Source organism: Seriola lalandi, unplaced genomic scaffold (assembly GCF_002814215.2).
Source record: "Seriola lalandi dorsalis isolate HSWRI2012SDOR001 ecotype SW California unplaced genomic scaffold, Sedor1 jcf7180002053531, whole genome shotgun sequence".
NCBI lineage: Eukaryota > Metazoa > Chordata > Actinopteri > Carangiformes > Carangidae > Seriola > Seriola lalandi.
In genome coordinates, this window is record NW_019524084.1 from 261,464 (window position 1) to 273,420 (window position 11,957).

General features: G+C 42.1%; 1 protein-coding gene across 1 annotated transcript in view; it reads left to right on the top strand.

Moving 5' to 3' along the window:
- sec63 (SEC63 homolog, protein translocation regulator) overlaps window positions 1-9,339 on the top strand; it is a 14,291-nt gene extending 4,952 nt beyond the window's left edge. Inside the window, exons 10-20 of the mRNA XM_023401171.2 lie at window positions 111-243; window positions 1,029-1,121; window positions 1,537-1,682; window positions 1,774-1,921; window positions 2,380-2,462; window positions 2,661-2,729; window positions 2,885-3,040; window positions 3,142-3,321; window positions 3,486-3,686; window positions 5,190-5,294; window positions 6,609-9,339. Coding sequence (XP_023256939.1) covers window positions 111-243; window positions 1,029-1,121; window positions 1,537-1,682; window positions 1,774-1,921; window positions 2,380-2,462; window positions 2,661-2,729; window positions 2,885-3,040; window positions 3,142-3,321; window positions 3,486-3,686; window positions 5,190-5,294; window positions 6,609-6,746 — 1,452 coding nt within the window. The 3' untranslated portion in view covers window positions 6,747-9,339. The remainder of the gene's footprint in view (window positions 1-110; window positions 244-1,028; window positions 1,122-1,536; window positions 1,683-1,773; window positions 1,922-2,379; window positions 2,463-2,660; window positions 2,730-2,884; window positions 3,041-3,141; window positions 3,322-3,485; window positions 3,687-5,189; window positions 5,295-6,608) is intronic.
- The last annotated feature ends 2,618 nt before the right edge of the window (window positions 9,340-11,957 follow it).

Consider the following 11,957-nt stretch of genomic DNA (forward strand, 5'->3'; position numbering starts at 1 on the left):
GGGGGGTGGATTGTGAGATGGATTGTCCAGAATTCAAAGGGAAATATTGTGAGAGGTGCAGATGACCCTCAAGTGTGTGTCCCAAACAAACCGTCCTGTCTCTGTTGCAGCTGATCCGTGAATTGGGAAACATCAATGTGAAGAAGAAGGAGCCTCCATTCTGTTATCCTTACAGTTTAAAGGCAAGGGTCTTGGTGCTTGCTCACCTGGCACGCATGGATGTATCAGAGGAGTTAGAGGAAGGTAGGAGACTGAAAATTTGAAATATTTGCCATTTATACTTTTCTAGTAAAGGATTTGTTACTAGCTGATCAGATACATTTTCTGTAAAGCTCCTTGGAAAGAACAGTTTACCCCATGATCCACATTTTCTCATTAATGCTTGCTATTATGTCAGTTAAAACACTGCGTGTTCACATAATCACAGTGGGTTAAGCCTGTCTCGCTCCATGTCAGACCTCTTATAAAACAACAGATGTGGTCAGGAACTGCTTTCTAAAAATGGAAGTAAAACAGCTTCATGAGCTTTTTGGAGTAAAGATGCAAAGTTACAACATTTCATCATGAATATACAATCCTATCCTGTTTGTATGTTTACACTCCTACGAAGAGGTAATGTGCATACTCAACTACCACAAACTGTCTGACAGAGAGCTGCGCGAGTTAACACACTATGTGGGATGTGAACATATGACCTTTACCAGTGTTTTGACTTACAGAAGAGTGAGTAACTGATGGAAAAACTTGTCATTTAAATTGAATTCACACCATAATGAAATCATCACCATTATGGCTGTTATACTTTTAAGTATATTGGGAGAATACCTTCAAATCTTATACTTACAAAGTCATCACAAATCCAAGTCATGGACAGATGGGCTTTTTGGCTTCTTTTTGGACAATAATCCAAAGTTATCTGCATAATAGTGCTATCTTTTGTAAAGTTCTCCATTTTCTCAAGAAACATGATACGATATGCTGCAGGTCAACAACATGCGATTCAGAACATGATATGTTTCTGTTCCCAGATCAGAGGTTTGTGGTGAGAAAGAGTCCAGCTCTCCTGCAGGAGATGATCAACGTGGGCTGTCAGCTGACCATGATGGCCAACAGCAGAGGAGGTACACGCATATTACATTTGTATTTACATATTACTGTTTAAAACCACAGCTGAAAAAGTAGCACTGTGACTGATTTGAGAAATAGTTCTGTCAGACGTTGCTTTTGTGATGTGTTGTTTTTTTATGTCAAGTTTATTATGTGCAGAACTTATTTGTTTTTACAAGACATTTTCAAAGAGTTTGACTCGTGGTGATTAAACATGGTCTATATGAGAATATATAAGAACATGGGATGGACATCTATAAAACTACAGTGAACACTGTTTGTTGCATATGTTCCCCTACAGGACATCTGTCACTGTCAAATTGGAAATTTCAGTAGTTCGCCTTGGTTTTGTATTATAGTCAAAATCCTGATGCCTTGATATAATTGTCATGAATGCTAATATGTGCACACTGCCACGCCTCTGTCCAGGTTTCCATGCTCCTCGACTGGTAACCATAGAGAATTGTATGAAACTGACCCAGATGATAGTGCAGGGTCTGCAGGAGTCAAAGTCACCACTTCTGCAGCTGCCCCACTTTGAGGAGGAGCACCTCCGCTACTGCATCTCCAAGAAGGTACCTGCCACATCTCTGTCTGTGCACACATGCGCTCTGCTTGAGTTGATTTAAAGTAAATATATCATTTGATTTGTCCTCTCCTCTTTAGTATAAAGTTCGGAGCCTTCAGGACCTGGTGAGTCTCAAGGACTCCGACAGGCGCAGCATGTTGCGTTTCTTGGGGGAGGAGAAGTACGATGAAGTCATGGCTGTGCTGGGCAGCTTCCCTCACATCACCATGGATACTAAACTACAGGGTCAGTCCTAAAATACACATATACAAACACACCTTGTTTGGTCACCTTTGGCTTAAAACTACTTGCATAAACAGTCAATGAAGTGTTTCCATCTTAGTTTTTTTGTCACTTCAGCTGAAGAGACTTCACTGTGGTACAACTTGTGTTATTCTACATGCAGATAGACTGCTGTTACCGACAACTAGGGAGTATAGCGACGATAGCTTCGACATGTAGAGGACATGAAGGGAAATTTTTTGGTTTGGAAAATAAATTCCTGTGGTCTTTTTAAGCAATGCTTTAGCTACAACTGATCAATAACTAGTGAAATTGTGATGGGGTTCAACCATAAGCTTGAGTTTGCATTCAGTTTTAATTCTTCTATAGTGAACTCTTTAAACTGCAAATAAGCTGCATTTATTGTTTTTGTACTTGTCTATATTTAGACGTTTCAATTTCCTTTTATTGTGTCTCTGCAGTCCTCGATGACGAAGACAGCAATAACATCACAGCTGGCTCTATTGTCACAGTAACTGTCACCTTAACCAGAAAACGGATGGCGGTAAGCAATGATTGCATTAGGTTAAACACTGATAAAGTTTCATAGTATGTTACTAGAAAGCAGACTTTTGTGAATCAAAGTGATTTATGAAGTCTCTTGCTGTGCGTGCATTTCCTTGGATGACCACTAGAGAGTACTGTTGACTGTGTGCATAGTCGAAAAGCATGAATTCACTGTATGTGTGTGATGTGGGTGTAGGACATGTTTGAAAAAGAGCAGGAGTCAACGCCATGTCCAGGAGAGGAGGCTGCCACAACAGAGGAAACGGTAATGATAACACACACACACACACACAGAACATATGTCAACTCAGACTCATTTATAAGTTAGTGTCAGATTTAGCAATGATTAAAAGTGTAATTGCTCAAGAAATCTTGCAATGTTCAACTAATCTTTTTGTGTGTGCGTGTGTGTGTGTAAAGCAAGGAGACTCGAGTAAAGCCAAAACCAAAGTATGGCAGAACAAGAGTAAAGGGGCTAAGAAGACAGCGAAGTCCAAGAAGAAAAAATTAACCAAGAAGAAGGCCACTCCTGCGCCTGCCAAAACCAAGCAGGCCAATGGCAACGTGGCAGGAAATGTACGTGTCCAGTAACAGCTGACTTGGATTAATTGTCATATACTTACAAAAAACGACGTTGCCTCAATCATAAATTCTTCTTACCACTGTTGATGTTGCAGGAAGTCGTAGCAGCGTCGTCGTCAGCAGTTGCAGTAAAGGAGGAGGAGGACGAGGCCTCAGACAAGGGCAGCGAATCAGACGAGGGCGAAGCCAACAAGGACTCTCCCAGCGAGAGGGACGACGACAGCGACAAGCAAAGCGACACAGAGGTGGATGAGATGGCTGGCGATGATGAGGAGGTAAGGGAACTTTATATGGGTACATGTGTTAAACGGATTCAGCAGCACAGTTGCTACTCCTTCCAAATGCATCGTTACTTACAGACGCCATTCACATGTTTTAAGTTTAACGAATGTAAAGGAGACAATGCCTTCATTCTCTGTTGTCCACATCTTCCCGTCAGGAGTGGGAGGCGTTGCAGCAAAGCATCCAGCGGCGAGAGCGGGCCCTGCTGGAGACCAAGTCGAAGGTGACGCACCCCGTCTACAGCCTCTACTTCCCCGAGGAGAAGCAGGAGTGGTGGTGGCTCTACATTGCTGACCGCCGGGATCAGACCCTCGTCTCCATGCCCTACCACGTCTGCACACTAAAAGACACAGAAGAGGTGAGCTTGTGTGTGTGTGTGTGTGTGTGTGTGTGTGTGTGTGTGTGTGTGTGTGTGAGATCATTGGCAAATGGGTATAAAAAAACAGTAGCCCACAGGAGGTGAGCGTGTGCCTGCACAGTATGACTCTGTTGACATGTTTTGATTAATCTTTGTTTATGAAATTGCATAAAACCCTCCATTATATTTTATGAGAGCCCAGGGTGACATTTTCAGATTACTTATGTTGTCCTACCAACAGACTCAAACCAAAATATAATAGATAAAGAGTAAATATATAGTTATGTGAACTGACAAAAAGAAAATCCTCACATTTGAGAAGCAGGAATCCAAAAATTCCTTGATAAATCACTTAAACCATTAATTAATTGAGTTTTTGTTTCAGCACTTATTCATTGTAATGTACAGTGTTATAATGTCAGTTCTGTGTGAATATGTTATGTTAAAATACACTGAGGGTATATTGGGGCTTATGCTATAATCCTCACAGAGTAGAAGGTCTTAATAAGTTAAGGTGTGTGTGTTCGCGTCTCTTGTTTCCTGTGCACTGCAGCCACACATCCTGTTGCTAGGCAACCTTTTGCACTTGAGTCGTTAGTTCCTCCGAGGAGTTTGTGTGTGTGTGTGTGTGTGCGCGCGCGCGCGCATATGTGTTTATTTTGCACAATTTGCACCTCTGATACCGCCGTTCTCCAGCAACAACAAGGATTGACGGCGAGGTAAAAGCTTAATGAGGCCTGTGTGCGTCTGCGTGACCAGCTGTTCCCCCTCTCAAGGAATGTTATAGCAAGAGGTGACCCACCCTTGCGTAACAGTTCACTGTCTAGCAATCAATTATTCTGTCACTTCAACAATTCCTTCTGTTGTTTGTGTTGTGATATTGCTCATGTGCTGTGTGTTTGACAGACGTGCTTTTGGGGAGGGCAGAAGGGCTGCTTTCATCAACAAGGCAGGGCAGTGAATTGCCGCTGTGTTCACAGCTCATTCTCCGCTCACACACTGAATAATAATTAGCCTCATTGTGCTGATAATTAGATGTTTGCCATATGTAATTGTACGGCATAGTAATCACAGCTTGAGGTAATGCTGGTCTAATATTTACAGTTGGACCCCATCATCATCATGTAGTGGGTCATTTGTGATTACCTACCGCACTGCGTCCCTGTGCACGATGAACTAGATGATTATGCGTCATCAGTGACAGCGGATTTGTCTTATTCAGCAGTGTTAGTGTGTGTCCTTCACAGCTTCGCCTCCTTCTATTAGTGTTTCTGTTTGCAATGAATAAAAGAAGGCGAATCTTGTTAAATGCTGACGACAGCCACTTCGTTTCTTTACGTGGTGACAATTTTATTTTGACATCAACAGGAATGGTTCCACATGCTTTAACGTAACACTGTACTTCATACATCAAGCATTCGTGCCCTCAGTCACACAGCTATATGACTGCACCTGTAGTGCGTCTGTGTTAGATGTAATAGATGTGTATGTGTTGTTTCCCAGGTGGAGCTCAAGTTTCCGGCTCCCTCCAAAACAGGCAACTACCAATATTCTGTCATCCTCCGCTCTGATTCCTACCTGGGACTGGACCAGATCAAACCACTAAAGGTGAGAGAAAAAGGTGTGTGTGTGTGTGTGTGTGTGTGTGTGTGTGTGTGTGTGTGTGTGTGTGTGTGTGTGTGTGAGAGTGTGAGAGTGTGAGAGTGTGAGAGTGTGAGAGTGTGAGTGAGTGAGTGAGTGAGTGAGTGAAAGTGTGAGATTTCATGGGATATGCCCACCACTGCCTAGAGTGGTCTGCAGCCAAATCAGTGTAAATTGTCCTGGATATAAAGGTTTCTTTTCCTGCCAATGCATCAGAGACAATAGATCCACCACCCACAGAAGCTCACTGAACAATTGTGTTAATTGCTGCCAATGTGTTGGGAATAAGGGGATTTGTTACAAGCCAAACCGAAGAATGAACTGCTTGTTTTTGTTTGTTTGTCTTTTTTATTCTAGCACCTGCTAGACATTTAGCGTAGAGAGCACTTCAGGTGTGAGGAGCTAATCAGCAAATATCTTAAAATACAGCCTCTTTAATTTGGTTTTTAAAAACATATAAGCTTTGAACAAAGTACACAACATTTTTGTAAGACTTGAATGATTTAGTTGTGGAAGCATGTTTTTTTTTAGTTTTTTTTTTTTTAGGCAGATGTAGATTTTTAAAAAGCACCTGATGTAGACCTGGAGATTTTGAAACGGCATGTTTCTCTTTCAGTTGAGAATTTAATCGGTTATATTTGATTTAGAAAAGCTAGCAACAGTACATGGTCTCTGGTGTGCTTTTGTTTCGCAGTTGAGAATTCAACTTTTATTCAGTGTGATTTACAGTGAAAAGAGAAGCCTTGCAGCCTTGTGTGTAAAACAGTTAAAAAAAGTCACGCTGGCTGTGAAAGACTACATCTTTTATGCCATCTTTTATTGTTGCACAGACCTGTTGTGAGGTAAAAGTTTAAGGTCTGGTGTACCACTTATCACACAAAACCACTATTTCGTGCTGGACTATAATGTGGTGCTCAATTATTTTTGTGTTTTGTAAATTTCAGATGTGAGTTGGTGGCAATGACATGCTTTTCAGCCTGTTTGTTGTCATTTTTGAAAAGAAAATTGATACGTTTGCCTGGTAAAACTTGTAATTTTCAGGCTGAAGTGAAAGTCGGACATAGCCAGTTGCTTGATTGTTAGTTGGGCAGTAGGAAGTCCACCTCTGAGGGTCGACTTTGTCTTGATAAATCCCCTTATATCAGTCTTCCACTAAGGGAGCATCTTTACAAATCCAAAATTTAAGGATAGTCTTTCTTGCTATACAATATTCCCATTAGAAGTCTCGAAACTACACTAGTTCCACATCTTAAACTTTGTGTGTCCCTTGTGTTTTCCTAGTTGGAGGTCCACGAGGCCAAGGCCATGCTGGACAACCACCCACAGTGGGACATCCCCGACACGGAGGAGGAGGACGAGGAGCAGGAGGACAGCGACGGCATCGAGGAGAGTGAAGACGACGACGAGGACAACGACTGAACGCGGATACACATACGCGCACGCGCATACACACACGCTCAGCCTTCTCCCATGGACTGGCCACCCACGCACTCCTGACCCCACAACAGCACTCAAGATCAGTGAACGAGGAGCAGCAACGCCCTGCCCGCCACACACACACACACACACACACACACACACATCACACACACTCTGAATCATCGGGGACAATTTATACACTCAAAGCCCTCTTCCTCCTCCTCCTCCTCGTCCATTTTACCCTTACAATGACATGGACTGTGACCCCGCCCCCTCCATCTCCCCTTTTCTACAGAGACTTGTTCCTTCACTTTCCGTTGCTGGCGGAAGAGAATTCTGTGAATACCAGGCCCGTGTGTGCGAGTGTGCGTGCATGTGAGGGTGTGTGTGGGTGAGGGGGTGTGTGTGTGTGTGTGTGTGTGTCTGCTGTGTGTTTGTAACCTTGTATGTGTTTGTACAGGTATGAAAGATTGACACACTGTGGACTGGAGGACCTATTATCTGGGCTCTTTTCTTGAGGGGGAGAGGGGATGTATAACAGCTAATTCCGTTTGCAAAATTAACAAAAACACATGACCTCCGTACGGAAATCATGACTTCGCTCTCGCTCCTAATTTTTAAAATCACTCAGCAACAATGTTTTCCACACCAATGATACTTTCTATTGTACACTTAAACTGCAGAAGTGTGAGCTTTATCCCTGCTCGTCTGGGATCACCTCCGAGTCAACCATTGGGACGTTTGCTCCTTTCAGTGCACAGGAGCACAGTTAAGTCTCATCAGTTTTTTTTTTTGTTGTTTTTTTTATCTAATTTTCCGCTGTCACACCAGCCAGTCACTTGTATGTACTTGTACTTTATTGTATGTTGAAGAGGATGACTACGGATAGATACTGATCTCAAGTCAGTTATGTTAATGATGCCTGTTCTGCCCCTGTGATCCACATCAAAGTGTATTTTTCTGAAGGAGACAACTGTTGGTTGAAAGCAGGTGGCTCTTGAAATGAAATATGACCTCAAGTTTAATGGGGGAAAATGACAAAACGTGCAGTGTTAAGATTTCTTTCTTCTTCATATACTACACAAAAGTTGTGAGTTTTCAGTCTTTTTAAGGGGCTCAGATACTAATATATATATAGATATATACATAATCATGGCTTTTCAGAGAAGTGACTTTCCTTTTTTTTTTTTTTTTTTTTTTCATTTTACACTTGTAGCACATTCCAGTGTATACTCATTGTCCAAAAAGGCCTTATGAATACAACTGAAATACCACAACATACACGTCTTTGGGTGCTATGCACCAGTGATTCTTGGGAGAGCGGAAAAAAAAACATTTAATTATTTGTGTTTGTAAAATGAACAGTATTTTTCCTTTTGTTCCAGTTTAGAATTAGTCTCTTCATAGTAACCTATAGCTCCCCAGTCGTGCTATACATATCACTGATGTTGCCATGACAAAGCCGCTGATAAGTACAGTTTTGTCTGGTGAAAGAGGGTTAGCAGTCGAGCGTTGCATGTGTCCGGCCCCGTGTTCAAGGGATTGGAGTATGAGGTCCCTGACACGTACACACACACACACACACACACACACACACACACACACACACACAAACATGCGCGGCACTCTGAAAAGTGTCTCGAACAAAAACCTGTTGAAAGTGACTTGTAGTGTAAACATATTCTGTCCAGCACGTTTCTTTTTAGTCATCAAAGCAGAGCAAGTTCAGTTTTACAATTACTGCCATTTCAGATGAAAATTTCCTTCCACCAAATTTTCTGGAGTATCTTGTTTTATTTTTTGGTCTGAGGAATACAAAGCAGTTTTGTCTAAGCGAGAGAACCCCCCCCCCCCCCCCCCCCCCTCTTTCATTTAAATTTAGTTTTTTGTTTTTGTCTCAGTTAAGCTGTAGTTATAACAAATGTACCACATAGGTCTTTGTCTTGTTTTCTTTCATTCTAACATTTGTTTTTACATCTGTTAGATTCATGAGTGGGGAAAAAAGAAAATCAGAGCTTACTTGTATGGCTCTGTGGGCTCTCACTGTATGTTGACGACTTGACAGTTCATTTTTAAAAGATATGAAAAATAAAAAAAATAAATAAAAAAAGTCTTTCACTAAGAATATCCACAGAACAGTTAATTGTTTCTGTTACGGTATATTCTAGTGTGTCATGTTGGTGTGGGAGAGAGGGAGGTTTGAATATCTGTGGGCACACTCTCCCAACACTACATACACACTCTCACTCACACAAACAAAATGACATGCGCGCACTATACCCTCCTGTAATTGTGTTCAAAGCAGGTGTATGCTAACAGGTAATATTGTACTCTGAGTATTTATCGCTCTGCAATAGAATGTAGCATCAGTGATTTTTACGCTGTGTGGAAAAATAAAACTGCAGTGAGGTTAAATACGACAACATCTCTCCCATGACAGACTTGGTCCAGGCGACTGGCCAGCAGGCCGTCTCAGTTTGGACAAACTACCCAATGACTATCTGCCACTTTTGTTTACAAAGGAACTGTCATTGTAAATGGAAAAATATATTATTTGTATTTAAAATCATTTCAAATAAAAACTTTTAAATGATATGATTTCATTTTTTCCCCTGCGTGCTGTAGGAGGTTGATTACAGACGGCGTTAAATATTGTAAATTGCATGTTTCGTAACATCTAAACTGGACAGTTATGCAGCTGATGTGCAGATATTGATACACACCAGCAAAGCTCCTAAAGCACCAACTTCAATGCATGTCCTCTCTTTTAAAAAAATTAATTAGACAAAAATTTGTTAGGGAACATGCAGCACACATGTGAAGTCACATGTCAGCTGAGCTTGGTCTGGTGTTTTTACCTATAATCTTGTGTTTAACTCAATACCTCCATACATACTTAGGGCACTGTCAGAAGATGAAGTGTGCTGCACCTGTCTTCTGGTGCGATCGAGTGGTGTCAGCTTCACCTGTCTCTGGTCTCCGTGGTCTCCTCTCGACCGCTGCAGTGTTTCCCAAATTAAAACAAAGTAAAACAATCATAAGAGATATTAAACACATTACCCCCAGCATCCTCCAGCTTCCTGCTGTAGGTGCTGAGGCAGGCATGAATTTCATGATTGAAAACTTACACTTCACACTTTGTTAAAACTTCAAAAATAGATATTTAATGCTTAGTAAAAATACATGTAAAAATTTGCAGCAATAATAAAAAACCTTCTGCCCAGGACTTATCTGTTCCTTGTATCTAAGTAAAACCTTCACTTAGATAGCACTTGCAACCTACAGTCCTATTTCACTGGGAACACTTCTTCAAAAAGCAATATATGAAATGCTAACTTATCTGAGCAAAGCTCCAAGCCCTACTGTTGGCTTCCACTACGTTTCTGACAATGGCTCTCGAACCTCCTGTAATGAGCGTGAAGGTGCTTCAGCTGGAGTGCACCTGCTCCAATGATACCATGTATCTCCTTTTCCTTTCAACCTTACTGCACATGAGGTGCGCTCAACCTCCTCATATGATCCGTTCCACCTCGGTTCAGACCACTTTCTGTTGAAGACTTTTAGCAACACCCACCCGGCCGTGTGGGGCGTGCCCTTGGTGGTGACGTCTCCTTTGTCCTGAGCCTGAGTGGAAAAAAGCTGAAATGAGAGCCGTTAGTTGTTCAAAGTAGGGTTTGTAACCCAACACATCTTTTACATCAGTCTGTATTCCTCCTGCTCCTGGCCCTGGGAATTGTTGCCCTCTCATGAGCTCAAAAGGAGTGAAACCTGTAATTCTGTTTACCCCACTTCTGATGCTCATTAATGCTACTGGAAGAGCATCCACCCAGGACAATTTGGTCTGTGCACACACTTTCGCCAGTTTATCTTTCAAATTTCTGTTCATTCTCTCTACCTTTCCTTGTGACGGAGGATATACTGTCCCAAATGCATGTTTAAGGCCTAGAGCCCTCTCGACGTCTTGAAGGTCTTTGTTTTTGAAGTGTGTGCCATTATCTGATCTGATTTTATGTGGAAACCCATGACAGGGTATGTAGTGGTTAATCAAAAACTTAAGTACTGATTTAGCGTCTTCATTTTTTGTAAGTACTGCTTAAGGCCAGCCAGTGTATGCATCCATCCAAATCTGTACCCTCTCACTCTGTCTATCATGTCAGTGTAATCAATCACTATTTCCTGACCTGGTAGTTTGGGCAGAGGGAACTTTCCCTCGTATGGTTTCACTGTGCTTTTTACATTATATACATTGCATACATTACATTCTTTCACATGATTTTCTATCATAGACGGAAGGTAAGGATGCCACCAGTGTGTGAGATTTCTTTCCATTTGTTTCTTTCCACAGTGTGTGAGACCATGTGCTTCCCCTAATGCTGCACTGACCATACCGGGTAGGAGAACTGGTCTGCCATCTGCAGCTCTCCATATCTCCCCCTGTCTGGTTGCACCTCTCTCTCTCTCCATACTGATATGTCATATGGAAATGCCTTTTCTTGTTCTTTTATTAACATATTTACATCGCATTTTGGAAGGATATCCTGCACTGTCACCTCTGCCTGCATCATCATGTACTGTGGTAAATAACCTGCTGTCTGTTTGGCTACTCTATCAGCCTCGTTATTCCCCTTGGCCATGAATGTGTCTGCTTTATCATGTCCCTTGCATTTTATCACTGCCACTTTTGCTGGTTTCATTGATGCTTCGGCTAATTGTTGCATTTCTTTCTCATGCTTAATAGGTGTTCCTGCTGTTGTTATAAAGCCGGCTCTTTTCCATTGTCCCAACTCCACATGCACCGCACCTGCCACATAAGCTGAGTCAGTGTAGATGTTAACTACTCTGCCTGCTGACTCTTCTAGAGCTGTTATGACTGCTTTTAATTCAGCCAACTGAGCTGAAACTTTTCCTTCCATCTTCTGAGCTGTTACCGTCCTCATGTTGCTGTGTGGTGATTGACTCACGACTGCATAGGCCGCTTGGAGTCCCTTCTCTGGGTGTCTGAAACAGCATCCATCAATAGCTCTTCCTGTGCTTCCTGTAGTGGTTTGCATGTTAAATCTGGCCTAACCTTGTCATCTCTCTCTACTTTCTCTTCACAACAATGTGGTGTCCCTTCTCCCATATTATCTGCCAGATTGATTCCTTCATGGGTGTAAGTGATGTGTGCTGCTCCTAGCAACTTCTCTAGCCTATTCTGCCTCAGTGATATCA